The sequence below is a fragment of the Hyla sarda genome, chromosome 11 (genome assembly GCF_029499605.1).
Source record: "Hyla sarda isolate aHylSar1 chromosome 11, aHylSar1.hap1, whole genome shotgun sequence".
Lineage (NCBI taxonomy): Eukaryota > Metazoa > Chordata > Amphibia > Anura > Hylidae > Hyla > Hyla sarda.
This window is the reverse complement of record NC_079199.1, coordinates 3771780-3798899: the sequence shown is the minus strand read 5'-3', so window position 1 is coordinate 3798899 and position 27120 is coordinate 3771780. Positions and strand designations below refer to the sequence as shown.

Below are 27120 nucleotides of genomic sequence, written 5' to 3'. Positions count from 1 at the left end.
CATTACACGTGACATTACAGAGCAGCACTATTCACTAACATTACACGTGACATTACAGCGCAGCACTATTCACTAACATTACATGTGACATTACAGCGCAGCACTATTCACTAACATTACACGTGACATTACAGCGCAGCACTGTTCACTAACATTACATGTGACATTACAGAGCAGCACTGTTCACTATTGATTACGTTGCGATCTTTGTGCCTGTAGCCCCAGCCTAGATGATTGGACACTTTTTTTTGTTTCCTTTTGAGCCTTTAGCCCATAAATCTTCCATTTTAACCACTTTCCTCTGTTTTTATCCTTCCAGACAATCTCCCAGTGTTTGTGAGCAATCAGAACGGTTATTACTATCACTCCCAGACGAGCCTGGACCGCAGCCCGCTCGACTACAACGGCAGAATCCGCAACGGCAGCGTCTACAGCGCTCACAGCACCAACTCTCTGAACACGCAGCAGCACTACATGCAGCCCTCCCCGATGTCCTCCAATCCCAGCATCACGGGCAGCGACATCATGAGGCAGGAGTACATCCCCTCCCACCGGCACAGCGCCCTTATCCCGCCCTCTTATCGCCCTACACCCGACTACGAGACCGTGATGAGACAACTGAACAGGGGTATAATGCACACGGACCGGCAGAGCCATTCAATGCGGAACCTCAACATTGGCAGCTCCTACGCCTACAGCAGACCGGACGCCTTGGTGTACAGCCAGCCGGAGATCCGGGAGCATGCCCAGTTCACCTCGCCCCAGTCTCATCATTATCCTTTCAACCTGAACTATAGCTTCCACAGCCAGTCGCCATACCCATACCAGGCAGAGCGCCGCCCGGTGGTGGGAGCAGTCAGTGTCCCAGAGCTGACCAACGTCCAGCTCCAGTCTCAGGATTACACTCCCTCCAACATCATGAAGACTCAGGTCTACCGGCCTCCACCTCCGTATCCTTACCCGCGGCCAGCAAACAGCACCCCCGATCTGACCCGCCACCATACGAGCAGCAGTAATCCGGACCTGATCACCAGGCGCGTCCACCATTCTGTCCAGATGTTTCAGGAGGACAGTTTGCCCGTGGCGCATTCTCTTCAGGAGGTCAGCGAACCGCTGACCGCCGCCCGTCTCGGCCAAGTACAAAAACGGAACAGCATCGAAATAGCGGGGATTACCCAGAGCTTTGAAGGGATGAGGGTGAAGGAGAGGACCACCACATCTTCCTCTGCCACCAACGCAGCGTCTCAGAGGATCAACCCGACAGACTCGCAAACTAACGTTTATATTGAGCGCACCAAGGAGGAGCAGGGAGGCGAGCACGACAGGGGGCGATATGGTCACAAGAAGTCCCTGTCGGACGCCACCATGCTCATCCACAGCAGCGAGGACGATGAGGAGGACAACGAAGAAGACAACAACGGCGCAAATGTTTCCCAGAAGCCGCTCTATGACCGATCCCAGCTGAGGCCGGTGATGGAGACCTACACCGACGAGTCAGAGTCCAATTACCCCTACAGCTCTATGCCTGTCAATCATCTCCATATCTACGAACACAAGGCCCCCGACGCGGAGAAGGAGCGGCGAGTCACCGCCGTCAGCCCCGTGCAGTTCGGAGAACACCTGACCGGTCGGAGGAGCAATGGGTCAATCCCGCCTTCAGTTTCTGAATCTGACCTGACGGCCGTGACCGTGCGTTACAGAGTAAAGAAGGAGCCTGCAAAGAAGAGACCAGTGTCCGACTTCCTGTCTGGGAAGAAGGACATCGTAGAAGGACTACCACCCTCAGGAGTGAGTACAGCCCACAGGGGGCGCCACCTAAAGGGATTAGATTAGAAAAATAAAAAACATGGCTGCTTCTACCATTAACTACTCCACAACTGTCCATGGGTTTCTTCATTGAAAAGGACTGAGCTGCAATACCAGACACAACCTGTGGACAGGGGTGGCACTGTTTATGAAAAAAGCCATGAGATGCATGACTATAGAGCAGTGTTTCCCAACCAGTGTGCCTCCAGCTGTTGCAAAACTACAACCCCCAGCATGCCCGGACAGCCAAATGCTGGGAATTGTAGTTTTGCAACAGCTGGAGGCACCCTGGTTGGGAAACACTGCTGTAGTGACCATGATGCAAAACCTGCTGTGAACACTACAGGTTCATGAGACAGCAGATTTGGATGTGACCTAGAGTGGAGTTTATTGAAATTCTATGTACAGATTGGAGATTGGGGGAACATGGACGTCAGGGCGCTGCATCGCCCACATTACTTCACCACGGGGAGGGGTGCACGCCCCCTGCATTTTATTTGTTTCATTGCGTTTTTTTTTTCTCTTTTTGTAGGGAATGAAGAAAGGGAACCGCATGGAAGCAAAAAAAATGGGGCCCCTGAAACTAGCAGCATGGAATGGGTTAACTGTGCCCAGAATGCCTATGCTGGATGATGAGAGGGAGGAGCCTGCCAGAGCATCCAATGACGAGAGGGTACGTTTGTTGTACACATTGTTAAAGGGCCAGTATGGGCTCCAGACTGATACATTGTACATAGCTAGTCCTACCCTCAGCTGAGAAGTGATAATTGTATCCAGTCTAGACAATGCTCTGTGAGCTAAACATCCTGGACCCCAGACTGATACATTGTACATAGCTAGCCCTGCTCTCAGCTGAGAAGTGATACAATTGTATCCAGTCTAGACAATGCTCTGTGAGCTAAACATCCCGGACTCCAGACTGATACATTGTATATAGCTAGTCCTGCTCTCAGCTGAGGAGTGATACAATTGTATCCAGTCTAGACAATGCTCTGTGAGCTAAACATCCTGGACTCCAGACTGATACATTGTACATAGCTAGTCCTGCTCTCAGCTGAGAAGTGATACAATTGAATCCAGTCTAGACAATGCTCTGTGAGCTAAACATCCTGGACCCCAGACTGATACATTGTACATAGCTAGTCCTGCTCTCAGCTGAGAAGTATATACAATTGTATCCAGTCTAGACAATGCTCTGTGAGCTAAACATCCTGGACCCCTGACTGATACATTGTACATAGCTTGTCCTGCTCTCAGCTGAGAAGTGATACAATTGTATCCAGTCTAGACAATGCTCTGTGAGCTAAACATCCTGGACTCCAGACTGATACATTGTACATAACTAGTCCTGCCCTGAGCTGAGAAGTGATACAATTGTATCCAGTCTAGACAATGCTCTGTGAGCTAAACATCCTGGACTCCAGACTGATACATTGTACATAGCTAGTCCTGCTCTCAGCTGAGAAGTGATACAATTGTATCCAGTCTAGACAATGCTCTGTGAGCTAAACATCCTGGACTCCAGACTGATACATTGTACATAGCTAGTCCTGCTCTCAGCTGAGAAGTGATACAATTGTATCCAGTCTAGACAATGCTCTGTGAGCTAAACATCCTGGACCCCAGACTGATACATTGTACATAGCTAGTCCTGCTCTCAGCTGAGAAGTGATACAATTGTATTCAGTCTAGACAATGCTCTGTGAGCTAAACATCCTGGACCCCAGACTGATATCTCGTTCCTGCTTTTCTATACTGTAACAAGCTTGGATGCAATTGTAACTAAACCTCAGCTGTGAAGTTTTGGTTCGGGGTCTAAATGTAGCAAAAGATCAGGACAGGAAATGGATTAGAGCTGCTGTCTTGATTAGATGCAATTGTAGCAAACCCTCTGCTGTGGTATATATGGGGTCATTATGGATGTCTCCATTTGCTGACCACAAGCAGAGATGTTGACTATGACTGATAAAGATATAAATCTTTTGAGACGCAGCGCGGATGGTTTATTTGCTGCCTCGCGGTTTCACCTCTTTGCTCTTCTCTCAGTGTAAACTCCTTGAGGAGCGGCTGGAGCAGGGAATGGTCTTCACTGAGTATGAGCAGACACTCAAGAAACGGCTGCCAGACACAGAGTGCACCATAGCGCGCCTCCCCGAGAACGCAGAACGCAACAGATTCCAGGACGTGCTGCCATACGATGACACCCGCGTAGAGCTAGTGCCGACCAAAGAGAACAACACGGGATACATCAACGCCTCCCACATAAAGGTAATGCCTGGCCCCGCCCCTCACATAAAGGTAATGCCTGGCCCCGCCCCTCACATAAAGGTAATGCCTGGCCCCGCCCCTCACATAAAGGTACCACCTGGCCCCGCCACTCACATAGGTAATGCCTGGCCCCGCCACTCACATAGGTAATGCCTGGCCCCTCCCCTCACATAAAGGTAATGCCTGGCCCCGCCCCTCACATAAAGGTAATGCCTGGCCCCGCCCCTCACATAAAGGTAATGCCTGGCCCCGCCCCTCACATAAAGGTAATGCCTGGCCCCGCCCCTCACATAAAGGTAATGCCTGGCCCCGCCCCTCACATAAAGGTAATGCCTGGCCCCGCCCCTCACATAAAGGTAATGCCTGGCCCCGCCACTCACATAAAGGTAATGCCTGGCCCCGCCACTCACATAAAGGTAATGCCTGGCCCCGCCACTCACATAAAGGTAATGCCTGGCCCCGCCCCTCACAAAGGTAATGCCTGGCCCCGCCCCTCACAAAGGTAATGCCTGGCCACGCCCCTCACAAAGGTAATGCCTGGCCACGCCCCTCATAGGTAATGCCTGGCCACGCCTCTCACATAAAGGTACCGCCTGGCCCTGCCCCTTATATAAAGGTAATGCCTGGGCCCGCCTCCTATATAAAGGTAACCGGTTTGTCCTGCCCCTTATATAAAGGTAATGCCTGGGCCCGCCTCCTATATAAAGGTAACCGGTTTGTCCTGCCCCTTACTTAAAGGTTACTCCGGCCCTATCCCTTACATAAAGGTACGGCCTCGTCCCGCCTCCCACATAACGGTAACGCCCTCCTGTCACATACAGTGGGGCAAAAAAGTATTTAGTCAGCCGTCAATTGTACTCGTTCTCCCCCTTATGAAGATGAGGCTGTAATTATCATTATAGGTTATAACCTCAACTATGAGAGACAGAATGAGAAAAATCCATAAAATCACATTGTCTGATTATTAAAGAATTTATCTGCAAATTATGGTGGAAAATAAGTATTTGGTCACCTACAAACAAGTAAGATTTCTGTCTCTCACAGACCTGTAACTTCTCCTTTAAGAGTCTCCTCTTTCCTCCACTCGTTACCTGTATTAATGGCTCCTGTTTGAACTTGTTATCAGTATAAAAGACACCTGTCCACAACCTCAAACAGTCACACTCCAAACTCCACTATGGCCAAGACCAAAGAGCTGGCGAAGGACATCAGAAACAAATTGTAGACCTGCACCAGGCTGGGAAGACTTAATCTGCAATAGGCAAGCAGCTTGGTGTGAAGAAATCAACTTTGGGAGCAATTATTAGAAAATAGAAGACATACAAGACACTGATAATCTCATTCCATCTGGGGCTCCATGCAAGATGTCACCCTGTGGTGTCAAAATAATCACAAGAACGGTGAGTAAAAATCTCATAACCACAGGGTGGGACCTAGTGAATGACCTGCAGAGAGGTGGGACCAAAGTAACAAAGACTATCATCAGTAACATACTACACCGCCAGGGACTCAAATCATGTAGTACCAGACGTGTCCCAATGCTTAAGCCAGTACATGTCCGGGCCCGTCTGAAGTTTGCTAGAGAGCATTTGGAGAATGTCATATGGTCAGATGAAACCAAAGTAGAACTTTTTGGTAAAAACTCTACCCGCCATGTTTGGAGGAGAAACATGGCGGGAGAAAGATGCTGAGTTGCATCCAAAGAACACCATACCTACTGTGAAGCATGGGGGGTGGAAACATCATGCATTGGGACTGTTTTTCTGCTAAGGGACCAGGACGACTGATCAGTGTAAAGGAAAGAATGAATGGGGCCATGTAATATGGGATTTTGAGTGAAAACCTCCTTCCATCAGCAAGGGCATTGGGATTATTGTCATGCTGTAAGACCCAGCCATGTTTCACCTTCAAACACACCGCCTGGTCAATGAAGGAGGGGCTTCATAACAAACATTTCAAGGTCCTGGAGTGGCCTAGCCAGTCTCCAGATCTCATCCCCATAGAAAACCTTTGGAGGGAGTTGAAAGTCTGTGTTGCCCAGCGACAGCCCCAAAACATCACTGCTCTAGAGGAGATCTGCATGGAGGAATGGGCTAAAATACCAGCAACAGTGTGTGAGAACCTTGTGAAGACAGAAAACATGTGACCTCTGTCATTGCCAACAAAGGGATATAACAAAGTATTGAGATGAACTTTTCTTATTGACCAAATACTTATTTTCCACCATAATTTGCGGATAAATTCTTTAATAATCGGACAATGTGATTTTATGGATTTTTTTTCTCATTCTGTCTCTCATAGTTGGTTATAACCTATGATGGAAATTACAGCCTCATCTTTATAAGGGGGAGAACTTGTACAATTGGTGGCTGACTAAATACTTTTTTGCCCCACTGTAAAGGGGACGCTCTCCTGTCACATAAAGGTAACGCCAGGTTCTGCCTCCTGTCACATAAAGGTAACGCCAGGCTCTGCCTCCTGTCACATAAAGGTCACGCCAGGCTCTGCCTCCTGTCACATAAAGGTCACGCCAGGCTCTGCCTCCTGTCACATAAAGGTCACGCCAGGCTCTGCCTCCTGTCACATAAAGGTCACGCCAGGCTCTGCCTCCTGTCACATAAAGGTAACTCCCTCCCTCGCCCCCCCCCCCCTTTGCTTCTGATTTCAAGGAAATTTTCAGGCTCTAGTGAACATCTGCCGCCATTTCCACAGGTGACGGTCGGTGGCGTGGAGTGGGATTACATCGCAACGCAGGGTCCTCTGCAAAACACGTGCCAAGACTTCTGGCAGATGGTGTGGGAACAGGGGGTGGCCATTATCGCCATGGTAACGCTGGAGGAGGTGAGTCCTATAGGAGGAAGAGCCCAGAATGCCATTATGTATGCCTTATCATTACAGCTGCTATCTCCCTGCACCCCCTGCTTGTTCACTGTCGGTAAAGATAATTTCCTGATGAATTATAATAGGATGCGTCCTCTGTATCAGAGCTCAGCTAAGAGGTCATGGGGCATAAGTCTGTAATTACCAATAACAATCAGCAGAATAGTGAGTGCTGATCTGGAGTATAATACAGGATAGAACTCTGTACATACATTACTTATCCTGTACTGATCCTGAGTTAGATCCTGTATTATACTCCAGAGCTGTACTCACTATTCTGCTGGTGAGGTCACTGTGTACATACATTACATTACTTATCCTGTACTGATCCTGAGTTATATCCTGTATTATACTCCAGAGCTGCCCTCACTATTCTGCTGGTGAGATCACTGTGTATATACATTACATTACTTATCCTGTACTGATCCTGAGTTATATCCTGTATTATACCCCAGAGCTGTACTCACTATTCTGCTGGTGAGGTCACTGTGTACATACATTACATTACTTATCCTGTACTGATCCTGAGTTATATCCTGTATTATACTCCAGAGCTGTACTCACTATTCTGCTGGTGAGGTCACTGTGTACATACATTACATTACTTATCCTGTACTGATCCTGAGTTATATCCTGTATTATACCCCAGAGCTGTACTCACTATTCTGCTGGTGAGGTCACTGTGTACATACATTACATTACTTATCCTGTACTGATCCTCAGTGACCCCACCAGCAGAATAGTGAGTACAGCTCTGGGGTATAATACAGGATATAACTCAGGATCAGTACAGGATAAGTAATGTAATGTATGTACACAGTGATCTCACCAGCAGAATAGTGAGTGCAGCACTGGAATATAATACAGGATATAACTCAGGATCAGTACAGGATAAGTAATGTAATGTATGTACACAGTGATCTCACCAGCAGAATAGTGAGTGCAGCACTGGAGTATAATACAGGATATAACTCAGGATCAGTACAGGATAAGTAATGTATGTATACAGTGACCTCACCAGCAGAATAGTGAGTACAGCTCTGGAGTATGATTATTCTCTTTCCCCTTTCATGGTGTGGTGGATACAGAGTTTTGTTACCCTTCTTTGCCGGAGCCCCAGAGCTGCTGCCTATATGGTATAATCACTCCTCATCCTTTATAGATTTATAATACCTTCTCCTTTTTTCCCATTCAGGAGAGCGGCCGAGAGAAGAGTTACCGATATTGGCCACGACTGGGCTCCCGGCACAACACTGTCACCTACGGCAGGTTCAAGATTACCACGCGGTTCCGCACAGATTCGGGGTGTTACGCCACCACGGGCCTTAAGATAAAACACCTTCTGACGGGTCAGGAGCGGACGGTGTGGCACCTGCAGTACACGGACTGGCCTGAGCACGGGCACCCTGAGGACCTGAAGGGATTTCTATGTAAGTGTAATAGGATTTCTGGTGATACCAACGAGAATGGGGAAAACGGCAAAGTAACAGGTCTGAGGAGTACAATGTGTCTGCGGGTTATCTGCTCTCCTCTGATGTTGCTTATTGATAGAAAACGGCAGAATAGTGAGTGCAGCTCTGGAGAAAAGATCGACCTTAACTTCTATATGTTTGTTTCATGAAGCTTTCAAAACTAACAAAACAAATCTTATTATACTTAGTATATTTTACTGCTGTTACCATGTAAAGATAAGTATATTAAGCAAAAGATTTGTTTTGTTAGTTTTGAAAGCTTTATAAAACAAACATATAGAACTTAAAGCGCAGCTGTCATCATATTCTGACCCCCCAGACCCCTATAATGGTGCCCAGATGATTATAAGGTGACTGCAGTCATTTAACTTTATTGCTGTTTGTTCGTTTTTTTTCTTACTAATAAAAACCTTTTATCCAAAAGTCAGGCACAGTCGGATAGGTGTGGCTTGGGGTTCGCCAATCACCGCCGCCGCCACGCCTATCCTGCCTTCCAGTGCTGGGACCGCTGTCTTACTACACAGTGCAGCCACAGCGCATGCGCCCGTCCCGTTGCAACGTGGACGCGCCGCTCACTCCCCACGTCTGTGCGCTCAGTGCTGTACTAGAGGCAGTGAGTGGATGAGCGTCTACCTCTGGTACAGCACATGCACACTGAGCGCACAGACGTTGGGAGTGAGCGCTCGCTCTGTCAATTCAACGCGGCGGCGGCGTGTGCACGTTTGTGCCAATGGGACGGGCGCATGCGCTGTGGATGCACTGTGTAGTAAGACAGCGGTCCCAGCACTGGAAGGCAGGATAGGCGTGGCGGCGGTGATTGGCGAACCCCAAGCCACGCCTATCCGACTCTGCCTGACTTTTGGATAAAAGGTTTTTATTAAGAAAAGACGAACAAACAGCAATAAAGGTAAATGACTGCAGTCACCGTATAATCATCTGGACACCATTATAGGGGTCTGGGGGGTCAGAATAGGATGACGGCTGCGCTTTAAGTTCGATCTTCTCTTATCCTTCAGAGCTGCACTCACTATTCTGCTGTTACATGTCTTATCCTCCAGTCACCTCCAGAGCTGCACTCACTATTCTGCTGTTACATCTTGTCTTATCCTCCAGTCACCTCTAGAGCTGCACTCACTATTCTGCTGATGATTCTATATTGAGAATGCGGTAGATCTAAGCTGTTAGGCCCCTCATCCTCTTATAAAGTGCAGACCCCCTGTACCTGCAGAGTTTGCCCTGTTGCTTTGGATTTTCCTGCCTCTGATCCCATCTTCTCCCGATCCTCATCTCTCTCTTCCTTTTCAGCCTATCTAGAAGAGATCCAGTCTGTTCGTCGCCATACAAACAGCACAACGGACCCCAACAGTCCCAATCCCCCTGTGCTGGTTCACTGCAGCGCGGGCGTTGGCCGGACCGGGGTGGTCATACTGTCCGAGATCATGATCGCCTGCCTGGAACACAATGAGGTGAGGAAGTGCTGGGTCCGCGGATCACCGCCTGTTAATATAGCTAAAGCTTCTATATATAATCACCGCCTGTTATTATAGCTGAAGCTTCTATATATAATCACCGCCTGTTATTATAGATGAAGCTTCTCAGTATATACATATATATAATCACCACCTGTTATTATAGATGAAGCTTCTCAGTGTATACATATATATATAATCACCGCCTGTTATAGCTGAAGCTTCTATATATAATCACCGCCTGTTATTATAGATGAAGCTTCTCAGTATATACATATATATAATCACCACCTGTTATTATAGATGAAGCTTCTCAGTGTATACATATATATATAATCACCGCCTGTTATTATAGCTGAAGCTTCTCAGTATATATATAATCACCGCCTGTTATTATAGATGAAGCTTCTCAGTATATATATATATATAATCACCGCCTGTTATTATAGATGAAGCTTCTCAGTATATACATATATATAATCACCGCCTGTTATTATAGATGAAGCTTCTCAGTATATACATATATATAATCACCGCCTGTTATTATAGCTGAGGCTTCTCAGTATATACATATATATAATCACCGCCTGTTATTATAGATGAAGCTTCTCAGTATATACATATATATATAATCACCGCCTGTTATTATAGCTGAGGCTTCTCAGTATATACATATATATATAATCACCGCCTGTTATTATAGATGAAGCTTCTCAGTATATACATATATATAATCACCGCCTGTTATTATAGATGAAGCTTCTCAGTATATACATATATATATCACCGCCTGTTATTATAGCTGAGGCTTCTCAGTGTATACATATATATATAATCACCGCCTGTTATTATAGATGAAGCTTCTCAGTATATACATATATATATAATCACCGCCTGTTATTATAGATGAAGCTTCTCAGTATATACATATATATATAATCACCGCCTGTTATTATAGATGAAGCTTCTCAGTGTATACACATATATAATCACCGCCTGTTATTATAGATGAAGCTTCTCAGTATATATATAATCACCGCCTGTTATTATAGATGAAGCTTCTCAGTATATACATATATATAATCACTGCCTGTTATTATAGATGAAGCTTCTCAGTATATACATATATATATCACCGCCTGTTATTATAGATGAAGCTTCTCAGTGTATACATATATATATAATCACCGCCTGTTATTATAGATGAAGCTTCTCAGTATATACATATATATATCACCGCCTGTTATTATAGATGAAGCTTCTCAGTATATATATAATCACCGCCTGTTATTATAGATGAAGCTTCTCAGTGTATACACATATATATATATAATCACCGCCTGTTATTATAGCTGAGGCTTCTCAGTGTATACACATATATATAATCACTGCCTGTTATTATAGATGAGGCTTCTCAGTGTATATATACATATAATCACCGCCTGTTATTATAGATGAAGCTTCTCAGTGTATACACATATATATATAATCACTGCCTGTTATTATAGCTGAAGCTTCTCAGTATATATATATATATATATATATATATATATATAATCACCGCCTGTTATTATAGATGAAGCTTCTCAGTATATACATATATATATAATCACTGCCTGTTATTATAGATGAAGCTTCTCAGTGTATACATATATATCTATAATCACTGCCTGTTATTATAGCTGAAGCTTCTCAGTATATATATATATATATATATATATATAATCACCGCCTGTTATTATAGATGAAGCTTCTCAGTATATACATATATATATAATCACTGCCTGTTATTATAGATGAAGCTTCTCAGTATATACATATATATCTATAATCACTGCCTGTTATTATAGATGAAGCTTCTCAGTGTATACACATATATATATAATCACTGCCTGTTATTATAGATGAAGCTTCTCAGTGTATATACATATATATAATCACTGCCTGTTATTATAGATGAAGCTTCTCAGTATATACATATATAATCACCGCCTGTTATTATAGATGAAGCTTCTCAGTATATACATACATATATAATCACCGCCTGTTATTATAGATGAAGCTTCTCAGTATATACATATATATATAATCACCGCCTGTTATTATAGATGAAGCTTCTCAGTATATACATATATAATCACCGCCTGTTATTATAGATGAAGCTTCTCAGTATATACATATATATATAATCACCGCCTGTTATTATAGATGAAGCTTCTCAGTATATACATATATATAATCACCGCCTGTTATTATAGATGAAGCTTCTCAGTATATATATATATATATATATATATATATAATCACCGCCTGTTATTATAGCTGAAGCTTCTCAGTGTATACATATATATATAATCACCGCCTGTTATTATAGATGAAGCTTCTCAGTATATATATAATCACCGCCTGTTATTATAGATGAAGCTTCTCAGTATATACATATATATAATCACCGCCTGTTATTATAGATGAAGCTTCTCAGTGTATACATATATATAATCACCGCCTGTTATTATAGATGAAGCTTCTCAGTATATACATATATATATAATCACCGCCTGTTATTATAGATGAAGCTTCTCAGTATATACATATATATAATCACCGCCTGTTATTATAGATGAAGCTTCTCAGTATATACATATATATAATCACTGCCTGTTATTATAGATGAAGCTTCTCAGTATATACATATATATAATCACCGCCTGTTATTATAGATGAAGCTTCTCAGTGTATATACATATATATAATCACTGCCTGTTATTATAGATGAAGCTTCTCAGTATATACATATATATATCACCGCCTGTTATTATAGCTGAGGCTTCTCAGTGTATACATATATATAATCACCGCCTGTTATTATAGATGAAGCTTCTCAGTATACACATATATATATAATCACCGCCTGTTATTATAGATGAAGCTTCTCAGTATACACATATATATATAATCACTGCCTGTTATTATAGATGAAGCTTCTCAGTATATATATATATATAATCACCGCCTGTTATTATAGATGAAGCTTCTCAGTATATACATATATATAATCACTGCCTGTTATTATAGATGAGGCTTCTCAGTGTATATATACATATAATCACCGCCTGTTATTATAGATGAAGCTTCTCAGTGTATACACATATATATATAATCACTGCCTGTTATTATAGCTGAAGCTTCTCAGTATATATATATATATATATATATATATATATATATAATCACCGCCTGTTATTATAGATGAAGCTTCTCAGTATATACATATATATATAATCACTGCCTGTTATTATAGATGAAGCTTCTCAGTGTATACATATATATCTATAATCACTGCCTGTTATTATAGCTGAAGCTTCTCAGTATATATATATATATATATATATATATAATCACCGCCTGTTATTATAGATGAAGCTTCTCAGTATATACATATATATATAATCACTGCCTGTTATTATAGATGAAGCTTCTCAGTATATACATATATATCTATAATCACTGCCTGTTATTATAGATGAAGCTTCTCAGTGTATACACATATATATATAATCACTGCCTGTTATTATAGATGAAGCTTCTCAGTGTATATACATATATATAATCACTGCCTGTTATTATAGATGAAGCTTCTCAGTATATACATATATAATCACCGCCTGTTATTATAGATGAAGCTTCTCAGTATATACATACATATATAATCACCGCCTGTTATTATAGATGAAGCTTCTCAGTATATACATATATATATAATCACCGCCTGTTATTATAGATGAAGCTTCTCAGTATATACATATATAATCACCGCCTGTTATTATAGATGAAGCTTCTCAGTATATACATATATATATAATCACCGCCTGTTATTATAGATGAAGCTTCTCAGTATATACATATATATAATCACCGCCTGTTATTATAGATGAAGCTTCTCAGTATATATATATATATATATATATATATATATATAATCACCGCCTGTTATTATAGCTGAAGCTTCTCAGTGTATACATATATATATAATCACCGCCTGTTATTATAGATGAAGCTTCTCAGTATATATATAATCACCGCCTGTTATTATAGATGAAGCTTCTCAGTATATACATATATATAATCACCGCCTGTTATTATAGATGAAGCTTCTCAGTATATATATATATATATATATATATATATATATATATATATATATATATATATATAATCACCGCCTGTTATTATAGCTGAGGCTTCTCAGTGTATACACATATATATAATCACTGCCTGTTATTATAGATGAAGCTTCTCAGTATATACATACATATATAATCACCGCCTGTTATTATAGATGAAGCTTCTCAGTATATACATATAATCACCGCCTGTTATTATAGATGAAGCTTCTCAGTATACACATATATATATATAATCACCGCCTGTTATTATAGATGAAGCTTCTCAGTATATACATATATATAATCACCGCCTGTTATTATAGCTGAGGCTTCTCAGTGTATACACATATATATAATCACTGCCTGTTATTATAGATGAAGCTTCTCAGTATATACATATATATATAATCACCGCCTGTTATTATAGATGAAGCTTCTCAGTATATACATATATATATCACCGCCTGTTATTATAGATGAAGCTTCTCAGTATATATATAATCACCGCCTGTTATTATAGATGAAGCTTCTCAGTGTATACACATATATATATAATCACCGCCTGTTATTATAGCTGAGGCTTCTCAGTGTATATATACATATAATCACCGCCTGTTATTATAGATGAAGCTTCTCAGTGTATACACATATATATATAATCACTGCCTGTTATTATAGCTGAAGCTTCTCAGTATATATATATATATATATATATATAATCACCGCCTGTTATTATAGATGAAGCTTCTCAGTATATACATATATATATAATCACCGCCTGTTATTATAGATGAAGCTTCTCAGTATATACATATATATCTATAATCACTGCCTGTTATTATAGATGAAGCTTCTCAGTGTATATACATATATATAATCACCGCCTGTTATTATAGATGAAGCTTCTCAGTATATACATATATAATCACTGCATGTTATTATAGATGAAGCTTCTCAGTATATACATATATATCTATAATCACTGCCTGTTATTATAGATGAAGCTTCTCAGTGTATACATATATAATCACTGCCTGTTATTATAGATGAAGCTTCTCAGTATATATATATATATATATATATATAATCACTGCCTGTTATTATAGATGAAGCTTCTCAGTATATACATATATATCTATAATCACTGCCTGTTATTATAGATGAAGCTTCTCAGTGTATACACATATATATATAATCACTGCCTGTTATTATAGATGAAGCTTCTCAGTGTATATACATATATATAATCACTGCCTGTTATTATAGATGAAGCTTCTCAGTATATACATATATAATCACCGCCTGTTATTATAGATGAAGCTTCTCAGTATATACATATATATATAATCACCGCCTGTTATTATAGATGAAGCTTCTCAGTATATACATATATATATAATCACCGCCTGTTATTATAGATGAAGCTTCTCAGTATATACATATATATAATCACCGCCTGTTATTATAGATGAAGCTTCTCAGTATATACATATATATAATCACCGCCTGTTATTATAGATGAAGCTTCTCAGTATATACATATATATATAATCACCGCCTGTTATTATAGATGAAGCTTCTCAGTATATACATATATATATAATCACCGCCTGTTATTATAGATGAAGCTTCTCAGTATATATATATATATATATATATATATATATATATATAATCACCGCCTGTTATTATAGCTGAAGCTTCTCAGTGTATACATATATATAATCACCGCCTGTTATTATAGATGAAGCTTCTCAGTGTATACACATATATATATAATCACTGCCTGTTATTATAGATGAAGCTTCTCAGTGTATATACATATATATAATCACTGCCTGTTATTATAGATGAAGCTTCTCAGTATATACATATATAATCACCGCCTGTTATTATAGATGAAGCTTCTCAGTATATACATATATATATAATCACCGCCTGTTATTATAGATGAAGCTTCTCAGTATATACATATATATATAATCACCGCCTGTTATTATAGATGAAGCTTCTCAGTATATACATATATATAATCACCGCCTGTTATTATAGCTGAAGCTTCTCAGTATATACATATATATAATCACCGCCTGTTATTATAGATGAAGCTTCTCAGTATATACATATATATATAATCACCGCCTGTTATTATAGCTGAGGCTTCTCAGTGTATACATATATATATAATCACCGCCTGTTATTATAGATGAAGCTTCTCAGTGTATACATATATATAATCACCGCCTGTTATTATAGATGAAGCTTCTCAGTATATACATATATATAATCACCGCCTGTTATTATAGATGAAGCTTCTCAGTATATACATATATATATAATCACCGCCTGTTATTATAGATGAAGCTTCTCAGTATATACATATATATATCACCGCCTGTTATTATAGATGAAGCTTCTCAGTATATACATATATATAATCACCGCCTGTTATTATAGATGAAGCTTCTCAGTGTATACATATATATAATCACCGCCTGTTATTATAGATGAAGCTTCTCAGTATATACATATATATATAATCACCGCCTGTTATTATAGATGAAGCTTCTCAGTATATACATATATATAATCACCGCCTGTTATTATAGATGAAGCTTCTCAGTATATACATATATATAATCACTGCCTGTTATTATAGATGAAGCTTCTCAGTATATACATATATATAATCACCGCCTGTTATTATAGATGAAGCTTCTCAGTGTATATACATATATATAATCACTGCCTGTTATTATAGATGAAGCTTCTCAGTATATACATATATATATCACCGCCTGTTATTATAGCTGAGGCTTCTCAGTGTATACATATATATAATCACCGCCTGTTATTATAGATGAAGCTTCTCAGTATACACATATATATATAATCACCGCCTGTTATTATAGATGAAGCTTCTCAGTATATACATATATATATAATCACTGCCTGTTATTATAGATGAAGCTTCTCAGTATATACATATATATATAATCACCGCCTGTTATTATAGATGAAGCTTCTCAGTATATACATATATATATAATCACTGCCTGTTATTATAGATGAAGCTTCTCAGTATATACATATATATATAATCACCGCCTGTTATTATAGATGAAGCTTCTCAGTATATACATATATATATATAATCACCGCCTGTTATTATAGATGAAGCTTCTCAGTATATACATATATATAATCACTGCCTGTTATTATAGATGAAGCTTCTCAGTATATACATATATATATCACCGCCTGTTATTATAGATGAAGCTTCTCAGTATATACATATATATATCACCGCCTGTTATTATAGATGAAGCTTCTCAGTATATACATATATATAATCACCGCCTGTTATTATAGATGAAGCTTCTCAGTGTATACATATATATAATCACTGCCTGTTATTATAGATGAAGCTTCTCAGTATATACATATATATATCACCGCCTGTTATTATAGATGAAGCTTCTCAGTATATACATATATATAATCACTGCCTGTTATTATAGATGAAGCTTCTCAGTATATACATATATATATCACCGCCTGTTATTATAGATGAAGCTTCTCAGTGTATATAATATAAAATCACCGCCTGTTATTATAGATGAAGCTTCTCAGTATATACATATATATAATCACCGCCTGTTATTATAGCTGAGGCTTCTCAGTATATACATATATATAATCACCGCCTGTTATTATAGCTGAGGCTTCTCAGTGTATACATATATATATAATCACCGCCTGTTATTATAGATGAAGCTTCTCAGTATATACATATATATAATCACCGCCTGTTATTATAGATGAAGCTTCTCATTATATATATATATATAATCACCGCCTGTTATTATAGCTGAGGCTTCTCAGTATATACATATATATAATCACCGCCTGTTATTATAGATGAAGCTTCTCATTATATATATATATATAATCACCGCCTGTTATTATAGCTGAGGCTTCTCAGTATATACATATATATAATCACTGCCTGTTATTATAGATGAAGCTTCTCAGTATATACATATATATAATCACCGCCTGTTATTATAGCTGAGGCTTCTCAGTGTATACATATATATATAATCACCGCCTGTTATTATAGATAAAGCTTCTCAGTATATACATATATATAATCACCGCCTGTTATTATAGATGAAGCTTCTCATTATATATATATATATATAATCACCGCCTGTTATTATAGATGAAGCTTCTCAGTATATACATATATATATATAATCACCGCCTGTTATTATAGATGAAGCTTCTCAGTATATACATATATATAATCACCGCCTGTTATTATAGCTGAGGCTTCTCAGTATATACATATATATATAATCACCGCCTGTTATTATAGATGAAGCTTCTCAGTGTATACATATATATATAATCACCGCCTGTTATTATAGATGAAGCTTCTCAGTATATACATATATATATATAATCACCGCCTGTTATTATAGATGAAGCTTCTCAGTATATACATATATATAATCACCGCCTGTTATTATAGCTGAGGCTTCTCAGTATATACATATATATAATCACCGCCTGTTATTATAGCTGAGGCTTCTCAGTGTATACATATATATATAATCACCGCCTGTTATTATAGATAAAGCTTCTCAGTATATACATATATATAATCACCGCCTGTTATTATAGATGAAGCTTCTCATTATATATATATATATATATATATATATATATATATATATATATATATATATATATATATATATATATATAACCACCTGTTGTTATAGCTGAGGCTTCTCAGTATATACATTTGTATGAACTTAAAGGTCTCTGGAGGAATTATATATATTTTTTTTTTAAATCAGCTGGTGATAGATTACAGATTTGTAAATTACTTCTATATGAAAATCTTTACCCTTCCAGTACTTATCAGCTGCTGTATGCTCCACAGGAAGATGTGTAGTTCTTTCCAGTCTGACCACAGTGCTCTCTGCTGACACCTCTGTCCATGTCAGGAACTGTCCAGAGCAGGAGAGGTTTGCTATGGGGATTTTCTCCTGCTCTTGACAGTTCCTGACACGGACAGAGGTGTCAGCAGAGAGCACTGTAGTCAGACTGGAAAGAACTACACAACTTCCTGTGGAGCATACAGCAGCTGATAAGTACTGGAAGGGTGAAGATTTTCATATAGAAGTAATGTACTAGTCTGTATAACTTTCTGGTGAGTACCCTCTGCCCCTAGACATCTTTATCCCCTATCCGCAGGATATGGGATAAGATGTCTGATCGTGGGGGTCTCGCAGCTGGGGACCCCATGATCTCTGCTGTGGCACCCCAGACATCCAGTGCACGGAGCGAACTTTGTTCCATGCCAGATGACTGGCAATGCAGGGCGCAGACTCGTGATGTCACGGCCACGCCCCCTCAATACAAGTCTATGGGAAGGGGTGTGACTGCTATCACGGCCCCTCCCTTAGACTTGCATTGAGTGGGTGTGGCCGTGATGTCACGAGCCTCCGGTGCTCCAGCGATGCTCAGCGAGATTGCGGGTGTCCCCAGCAGAGGGACCCCCCCGCGATCAGACATCTTATGCCATATCCTGTGATTAGGGGATAAGATGTCTAGGGGCGGAGTCCCCCTTTAATGTTTCCCCCCCGCAGCAGGTTTATTCTGTAGTTTGGATCCAGAATGATATAATAATCTCCTTGTCTCCTCTCCTAGATGCTGGACATCCCTCTAGTTCTGGACATGCTGCGGCACCAGAGGATGATGACTGTGCAGACCATCGCGCAGTACACGTTTGTGTACAAAGTCCTGATCCAGTTCCTGAAGAACTCTCGCCTCATCTAACCCCTGACATCTCATGGAGGGAGGGAGGGGCAGCCAGAGACCCGGTCACGTAGATAAGTTGCTGGGCGATTTACTACTGGCCGGACGTGGCCTCTGATGACCATAGTGACCACTGAAGTTTACGGAGCTCTGGGTGGTCCCTGGGAGGGTCTCTACCTGACACTAGAACCCGAAACGCGTCATCCGCTCCTGCACAGTGCCGAAGCGAAAACAAATTCAAGTGCCAGCAAGAGCTCTTTGACCACTCGGGGGCGCTATACAGCCCGTGGTTACCTCGTGGGAGGACTCCGCATACAGCAGTATTACTCTATACAGCTCTGATTTTACTGGTTGAAATCAAATCTGACGTTTGTGATGTTTAAAGCACTTTTTATTTTTTATGATTTTATTTATGATGTTGCATATATATATATATCTTAACGCCCCCTTAATTCTACTAACCCACAATCAGGTTGCAGCTATCTGGGCACATTGCAACTATTTTGATCGCCTCTAGGGGGAGCAATTTAATTCCTAATACAGGAGCGCGTGCGGGGGCGATCAGTACGTTGCCTGCGCTGCCCCCCGGGGGTTGTGTGATGTATGCCGCCACTTTTTCTTGCCTAAGGTGTTTTTTATTTTTCCTTTTTATTAAGCAGCCTTAGCCAATCACACAGGATACCGCGCAGTTTTATGCAACCCCCACTACCGAAATGCGTGGGCCTCGCTTTTTGTACAGTCAGATGACCTTGGAGTGATTTTGTATATTTTTTTTTTTGCCAACTTTATATGAAGAATTTTAGTGTTTTTTTTTTCTCTTGGAAACAATTGTTTTATATTAGAAAAAAAATAGATATTTGTATCTTAAGGGGCGGTTGTGTACGGATTTTACTGAAAACACGACGGCTGAAGTTCCCGCATTATATTGGGAGAGTGTGGGGGGGGGGAGAGTGGGGGGGGGAGAGGAGGAGAGGATGCATTGGTTTTGTGGATGTGATTAAGGTGCTGGAAATGTTTGATAAGATTCGCAACGTCTTGGGTGAAGTTTTACTGGAAGGTGAGAGGAACGGCTACGTCCTGAACATTTCACTGGTTACGGATACATAACGTTTAGTAACTTTGTTTTGTATTTTACCGTATTTCTTGAGTTACGTCGTCTTTTCCTCTAGTATCAGTCAAGGTTGCCAGTAGTCTATGGAAATACTGACTGTATGAGAATTGTGAACGCAGCTCTGGCTGTAACTGGAGTATGACGTAATTCAAGAACTACTGAATGAGTAGGTAAGTGATATCTGGGGGTGAGCTGTAGCAATGAATGAAGCAGTTTGTCTTAACTAGGGGGCCTCCTGCTGTTGCAAAACTACAACTCTGGGCATGCTGGGAATTGTAGTTTTGCAGCAGCTGGAGGCACCCTGGTTGGAAGACACTTCCTAAGTTAAGTGTTTTCTAACCAGGGTGCCTCCAGCTGCTGCAAAACTACAACTCCCAGCATGCCCGGACAGCCAACGGCTGTCCGGGCATGCTGGGAGTTGTAGTTTTGCAGCAGCTGGAGGCACCCTGGTTGTGAACCACTGCATTGAAGGGATGAGTTCTGTATATAGTGTATATCTGTTCCGGATATGAAGGAGTATATAGGCCGCTGTTTGTGGCTCTGTGGGGGGGGGGGGGGGGGGGGGTGATGGGAAGTGCAGGTTATTATAGGAAATTAGGGGCACTGATGACGCAGCATCTTTATATTGAGGGGCGCTTTATGTCTGAATAACGGGCACCAAAATAATTAACATCCCCCCCCACCCTCTTGTTACAAACTAGAGATGAGCGAACTTACAGTAAATTCGATTTGTCACGAACTTCTCGGCTCGGCAGTTGATACATTCCTAGGAGACTCTTTCCTAGGACTGTATCCACCTTTTCCAGCCACCGGAGCACCTGAAAGCTGAACTAATTTATGCAGGATAAGTCATCAACTGCCGAGCCGAGAAGTTCGTGACGAATCGAATTTACTGTAAGTTCGCTCATCTCTATTACAAACCTTACACAACGAAGATACATTTATAAGCGAAAAAAATATTGCAAAAATGATTAAACAAACTCTTGGAAACAATTAAGGAGCAAGACATCAATCATATGTCTAGATTAAGTACCCCTAGTGCACAAGGGTGTAAGTGACTAATAGGTCGACAAGTATCCTCAGTACACAAGGGTGAAAATTACTAATAGGTCGACAAGAACCCCTAGTGCACAAGGGTGCAAATGACTAATAGGCTGACAAGAACCCTCAGAAAAAAAAACATGCAAAAAAAAACCCACGCAGATAGTGCAAAGTACTAAATCATGTGTCAATAAACCTGTGGCAGTGCTTCCCATCCAGGCTGCCTGCAGCTGTTGCAAAACTACAACTCCCAGCATGCCCGTACAGCCGTTGGCTGTCCGGGCATGTTGGGAGTTGTAGTTTTGCAACAGCTGCAGCCACCCTGGTTGGGAGACAATAAATAGGCTGCTGGAGTCATGACCCCCACCCATAATTTACCGACTGTATAGCAATTGGTGGGGCGCCCCCTTATAAAGCTGCCGCTGCTGTCATTGCCTCTTTGTAAAAGGGTCCATGTCTGATAAATGTGCATGAAATTCATGTAGAGAAGAGTTTGTTTTTAAAAGGGGTACTCCGGTGGGAAAAAATAAAAATAAATCAACTGGTGCCAGAAGTAATTTATAAATCTGTTTCACTTTCTATAAAAAAAAATCTTAATCCTTCCAGTACTTATTAGCTGCTGTATACTATAGAGGAAATTTTCTTTTTGAATTTCTTTTTTGTCTTGTCCAAAGTGCTCTCTGCTGACACCTGATGAGGAACTGTCCAGAGCAGAAGAAAATCCCCCATAGAAAACCTATTCTACTCTGGGCAGTTCCTGACACAGACAGAGGTGTCAGCAGAGAGCACTGTGGACAAGACAAAAAAAAAGAAATTCAAAAAGAAAAGAATTTCCTCTGTAGCATACAGCTGCTAAGTAGTATTGGAAGGGTAAAAAATTTTTTTTATAGGAGTCATTTATAAATCTGTTTAAATCAACTGGTGCCAGAGAGTTTAACTTAAAAAAAAAAAAAAAAAAAAAAAAAAAAAGTTTTCCACCGGAGTACCCCTTTAAGGTTCTGCTTCAAAACCAGACAAAACAGGGAAAAAAAAAACACCCAGCATGCTGGGAGTTATGGTTCTCCAGAGTTTGAGATACAGAAGTGAATGTAAGTAATGTGGGTTTATTGTACACAGCGCCAATGCTAAACGCTGAGCTCTGATGTGTAATACGTTAAAGGGGTACTCCGGGGGGAATGAGAATAGTTTTCAGATCAACTGGTGGCAGAAAGTTTAACAGATTTGTAAATTACTTCTCTATAATAATCTTAACCCTTCCAGTACTTATCAGCTGCTGTATGCTCCACAGGAAGTTGTGTAGTCCTTTCCAGTCTGTCCTGTTTGCTAGAGGGGTCAGCAGAGGGCACTATGGTCAGTTACTGACACGGACTGAGGTATTTGCTCCTACTCTGGACAGTTCCTGACATGGACAGAGGTGGCAGCAGAGGGCATTGTGCTCAGACTGGAAAGGACTATACAGCAGCTGATAAGTACTGGAAGAGTTAAGATTATTATAAAGAAGTAATTTACAAATCTGTTTAACTTTCTGGCACCAATTGATTTGAATAATTCCCCCCCCCCCCCCTCTGGAGTGCCCCTTTAAAGGGGTTGTTTAGGAATAGAAAAACAAAGTGGATAGCGCCAACCCTGGCATCAGGTTGTGTTGTAGTATTACAACTTGGCTCCATATAAGTCTGTGGAACGGAGCTGCAATACTACACCCAACCTGTGGACAGGGGTGGCGCTCTTTTTGGAATAAGTTAGCTCTGTATATTAATACAATGTAACGATCCCAATGCTCCTGTTCTGGAGTCCTTTATCTTATTGGATCACCAGCATTTATGACTCCAGAGCAGGTTGGGCAGAGCTGACCACCCCCCCCCCGACCTGACCACCCCCCCCCCCCCCCCCCCCCGACCTGCAGGGGCGTCCTGTGGACTTTTTGGGGTTCATGTACATTATAATGGGTGCAGCTCGCTGTACAGACTGTGATAATCTCTGTATAACCAAATATGTAACATATGTGATATTTTATGCAAAAATGAATATAGTATATTTTTGCCATGGAAATAAAATATTTGGGGCGGTTACCGCGGCGTCCTGTGTTGTAAAGATGACAACGGCCGCGCCATTAGTTATATATAAATCGTGTGCGGACACCCTGCTTTATACTGCAGCTATGATCATCATTGGAGACTGAGGTCGTCCGAAATCCACTGTTTGATGGGATTATCCAGGTATAGAAAAACAGAGCTAATTTCTTCCAAAAACAGCGCCACCTTCAGGTTGTGTGTGGTATTGTAGCTCCATTCCATTTAAGTGAGTGGAGCTAAGTTGCAATACCAAACACAACCTGAAGACAGAGCTGGCGCTGTTTCTGGAAGAAATTAGCTTTGTTTTTCTATACCTGGATAATCATCAAAAACAGCGCCACCTCTGTGCTTCAGGTTGTGTGTGGTATTGCAACTTAGCTCCACTCACTTTAAAGGAATACTGTAGTGCAAAAGAACCTATCCCCTTCAGATAAGGGATAAATTATAGATCGCGGGGGGGGGGGGGGGGGGGGGTGTGTCTGACCGCTGGGACCCTGGTAGGCCGCATGAAACGGCGGAGGCTGACAAGCCCCCTCCATGTATCTATAGGATACATGGGTGGGGTGTGTCAGCCGCCGCGTCAACCTGAAGGTGGTGCAGTTTTTTTTTTTTTTTTTGCAGAAATCGGCTCTGTATTTCTATAAGGATCAGGCTGCTACTGTCTCCCTCTTTACACTGCAGCTCTGCTTGTTCTGATTGGCTCCAGTATATGAGCACAAGTGTACGTAATGGTTACAAACTATACGAGTGACAATAACGCCAAACACAAAGCGTTCATGTTGTAAACGTTCTAACTGGAAATTTATTAGATCTGAGCGATCCGGAAGAAAACGAGTCAGATGTCACGACTACAACCCTCATCGTTCTACATAAAAATTAATCGCCATTCTGATTAGAGGTGAGTTCACACAGTATATGTGCAGCAGCCTGTGGCGGCCATGTTTGCTCATCTCTAGTTGTTGTCAATAAGCCTGGGCCAGTGTTTGCCAGCCAGGGTGCCTCCAGCTGTTGCAAAACTACAACTCCCAGCATGCCCGGACAGCCAGCGGCTGTCCGGGCTTGCTGGGAGTTGTAGTTTTGCAACAGCTGGAGGCACCCTGGCAGGCAAACACTGACCTATACAAACTCATCATCTTATAGGAGAGTATCAAGATCTCTGCTTGCAGTCAGTAAACGAACATGTTCCATCCTGCACACACACACACACACACCAGTAGGTTTTGTTACATTGTATCCATCTCTGCACTGCTACACTGTCAAAAGGTATCCCAATCTTAATTTTTTTTTTTTTTTTAAACATTGCAGATTTTCACGCAGAAATTCTGCAACATTTCCTTCAGATTGGAATGAGGGAAATTTATCAATAAGTTCAAATTTCAGGTCAATTTATCAGCAGATTTTCTTCGCAGCATGGATGGGATTTTTTCCCAGATATGCTGCAGATTTTCTGCATGTGAACAGAACCTAAAGGATTAGGGGGGAAAAAAAATAGCTTTTTTCCCCAAAACAGTGCCACACTCGTCCACAGGCCAGGTTTGGAATTGCATTTGAGCCTCAATCCCATCCTTGCTGCTATACCACACAGAACCTATGGAGTGGGGTGGCGCTGGTTTTGGGAAGAAAAAGCAGATATGTTTTTCCAAATATTGCACAAACCATTTAATTTCAGTTAAAGGGGTATTCTAGCACCTATCCATAGGATTGGGGCTAAGTACCTGATCATGGGGTTTGGGTCCCCCCAGCGATCTCTAGGACAGGATTGTCCTCCTTCTAGAGAATGCAGGTGGGTTTCAAAGTTCAGTAGTTTTGCAACAGCTGGAGGCCCCCTGGTTGGGAAACCCTACCTTATCCTGTGTATAGGGGATGTTTTTAGGGGCTGGAGTACCCCTTTAATGAATAAGATTCTGCACATTTCTAATACATTTTGGTCTCTTCTTCATTCACTGATGGCAAGCAGAGATCTCAGAAAACGGTCTTTGGCCACGTTCAGACAGCAGAATTTCCGCTGAAGAATTCTATTGACATTAACGGAATTTTCCTCAAATTTAAAAGCCAGTCTTTAATTTAGTGAATTTCTGCAGTGAAATTCCGGGGCTTTTAATTGCAGCAGAATTCTGTGTTTTGAGAGCACGGATTTATATTTAGCATTCTTTGTGGAAATGGAATTTGTGTGGAATTGCAGAAATTCTGCTGTGTGATCACAGCCTTAAAGGAGATCTCTGCCAAAAAGTAACTCCTCCCCCATCAACAGGATTGGGGATAAGTAGCTGATCACGGGCTCATTGATTCATTCCTATGGGAGCGCCGAAAAGACCCAAATACAGCACTCGGGCATCATCGGCGCTCACATAGGAATGAATGGAGGGCGAGCCACCTGCAGCACACACTCCTCAGTGAGAGAGTCGGGGTCCTGTCCCGTCGCAGGGCCCGGCCCCCCGCGATCAGCTACTTAAGGGATGAGTTCGTTTTTGCTGGAGTACTCCTATAAAAGCAGTTTTCAGGATTACAAAAACATTTTCTTACTTCCAAGAACAGTGCCACAGCCGTCCTCAGGTTGGGTGTGGTATTACAACTTTGTTCCATTGACTTCAGAAGGACTGAGCCTCAATACCCCACACCACCTGCAGACAGGGGTGGCGCTGTTGCTGGAGGAAAGCAGCTATGTTTTTCCTAATCCTGGATAACTCCTTTTAAAAGGGATATTTTGGCTTTATACATCTCATCCCCTATCCAAGGGATTAAGATGCATGATCGCACGGGTAACGCTGCCGGGGACCCCCGTGATCTCAGTGCAGCCCCTGGCCTTCTGTATCGGGCACTGCCTCCGAGAAGGGCGACATGATGGCCATGCCCCTGGTTATGCCACGCCCCCTCCATTCATGTCTATGGGAGGGGGCGTCACGCCCCCTCCCATAGACATGAATGGAGGGGGCGTGGCCTCCACACCCCCCGTCTCGGAGGCAGCACCCAGCCCAGAATGCTGGGGGCTGTACAGAGATCATG

At 41.3% G+C, this 27120-nt stretch overlaps 1 protein-coding gene across 3 annotated transcripts in view; it reads left to right on the top strand.

Moving 5' to 3' along the window:
- PTPN21 (protein tyrosine phosphatase non-receptor type 21) overlaps window positions 1–21315 on the top strand; it is a 53888-nt gene extending 32573 nt beyond the window's left edge. For all 3 annotated transcript variants that reach the window (XM_056545945.1, XM_056545946.1, XM_056545947.1), the window contains 7 exons: window positions 320–1788; window positions 2339–2479; window positions 3853–4074; window positions 6787–6915; window positions 8150–8384; window positions 9732–9892; window positions 19786–21315. In XM_056545945.1, the coding sequence (XP_056401920.1) occupies window positions 320–1788; window positions 2339–2479; window positions 3853–4074; window positions 6787–6915; window positions 8150–8384; window positions 9732–9892; window positions 19786–19914 (2486 nt within the window). In that variant the 3' untranslated portion in view covers window positions 19915–21315. The remainder of the gene's footprint in view (window positions 1–319; window positions 1789–2338; window positions 2480–3852; window positions 4075–6786; window positions 6916–8149; window positions 8385–9731; window positions 9893–19785) is intronic.
- The last annotated feature ends 5805 nt before the right edge of the window (window positions 21316–27120 follow it).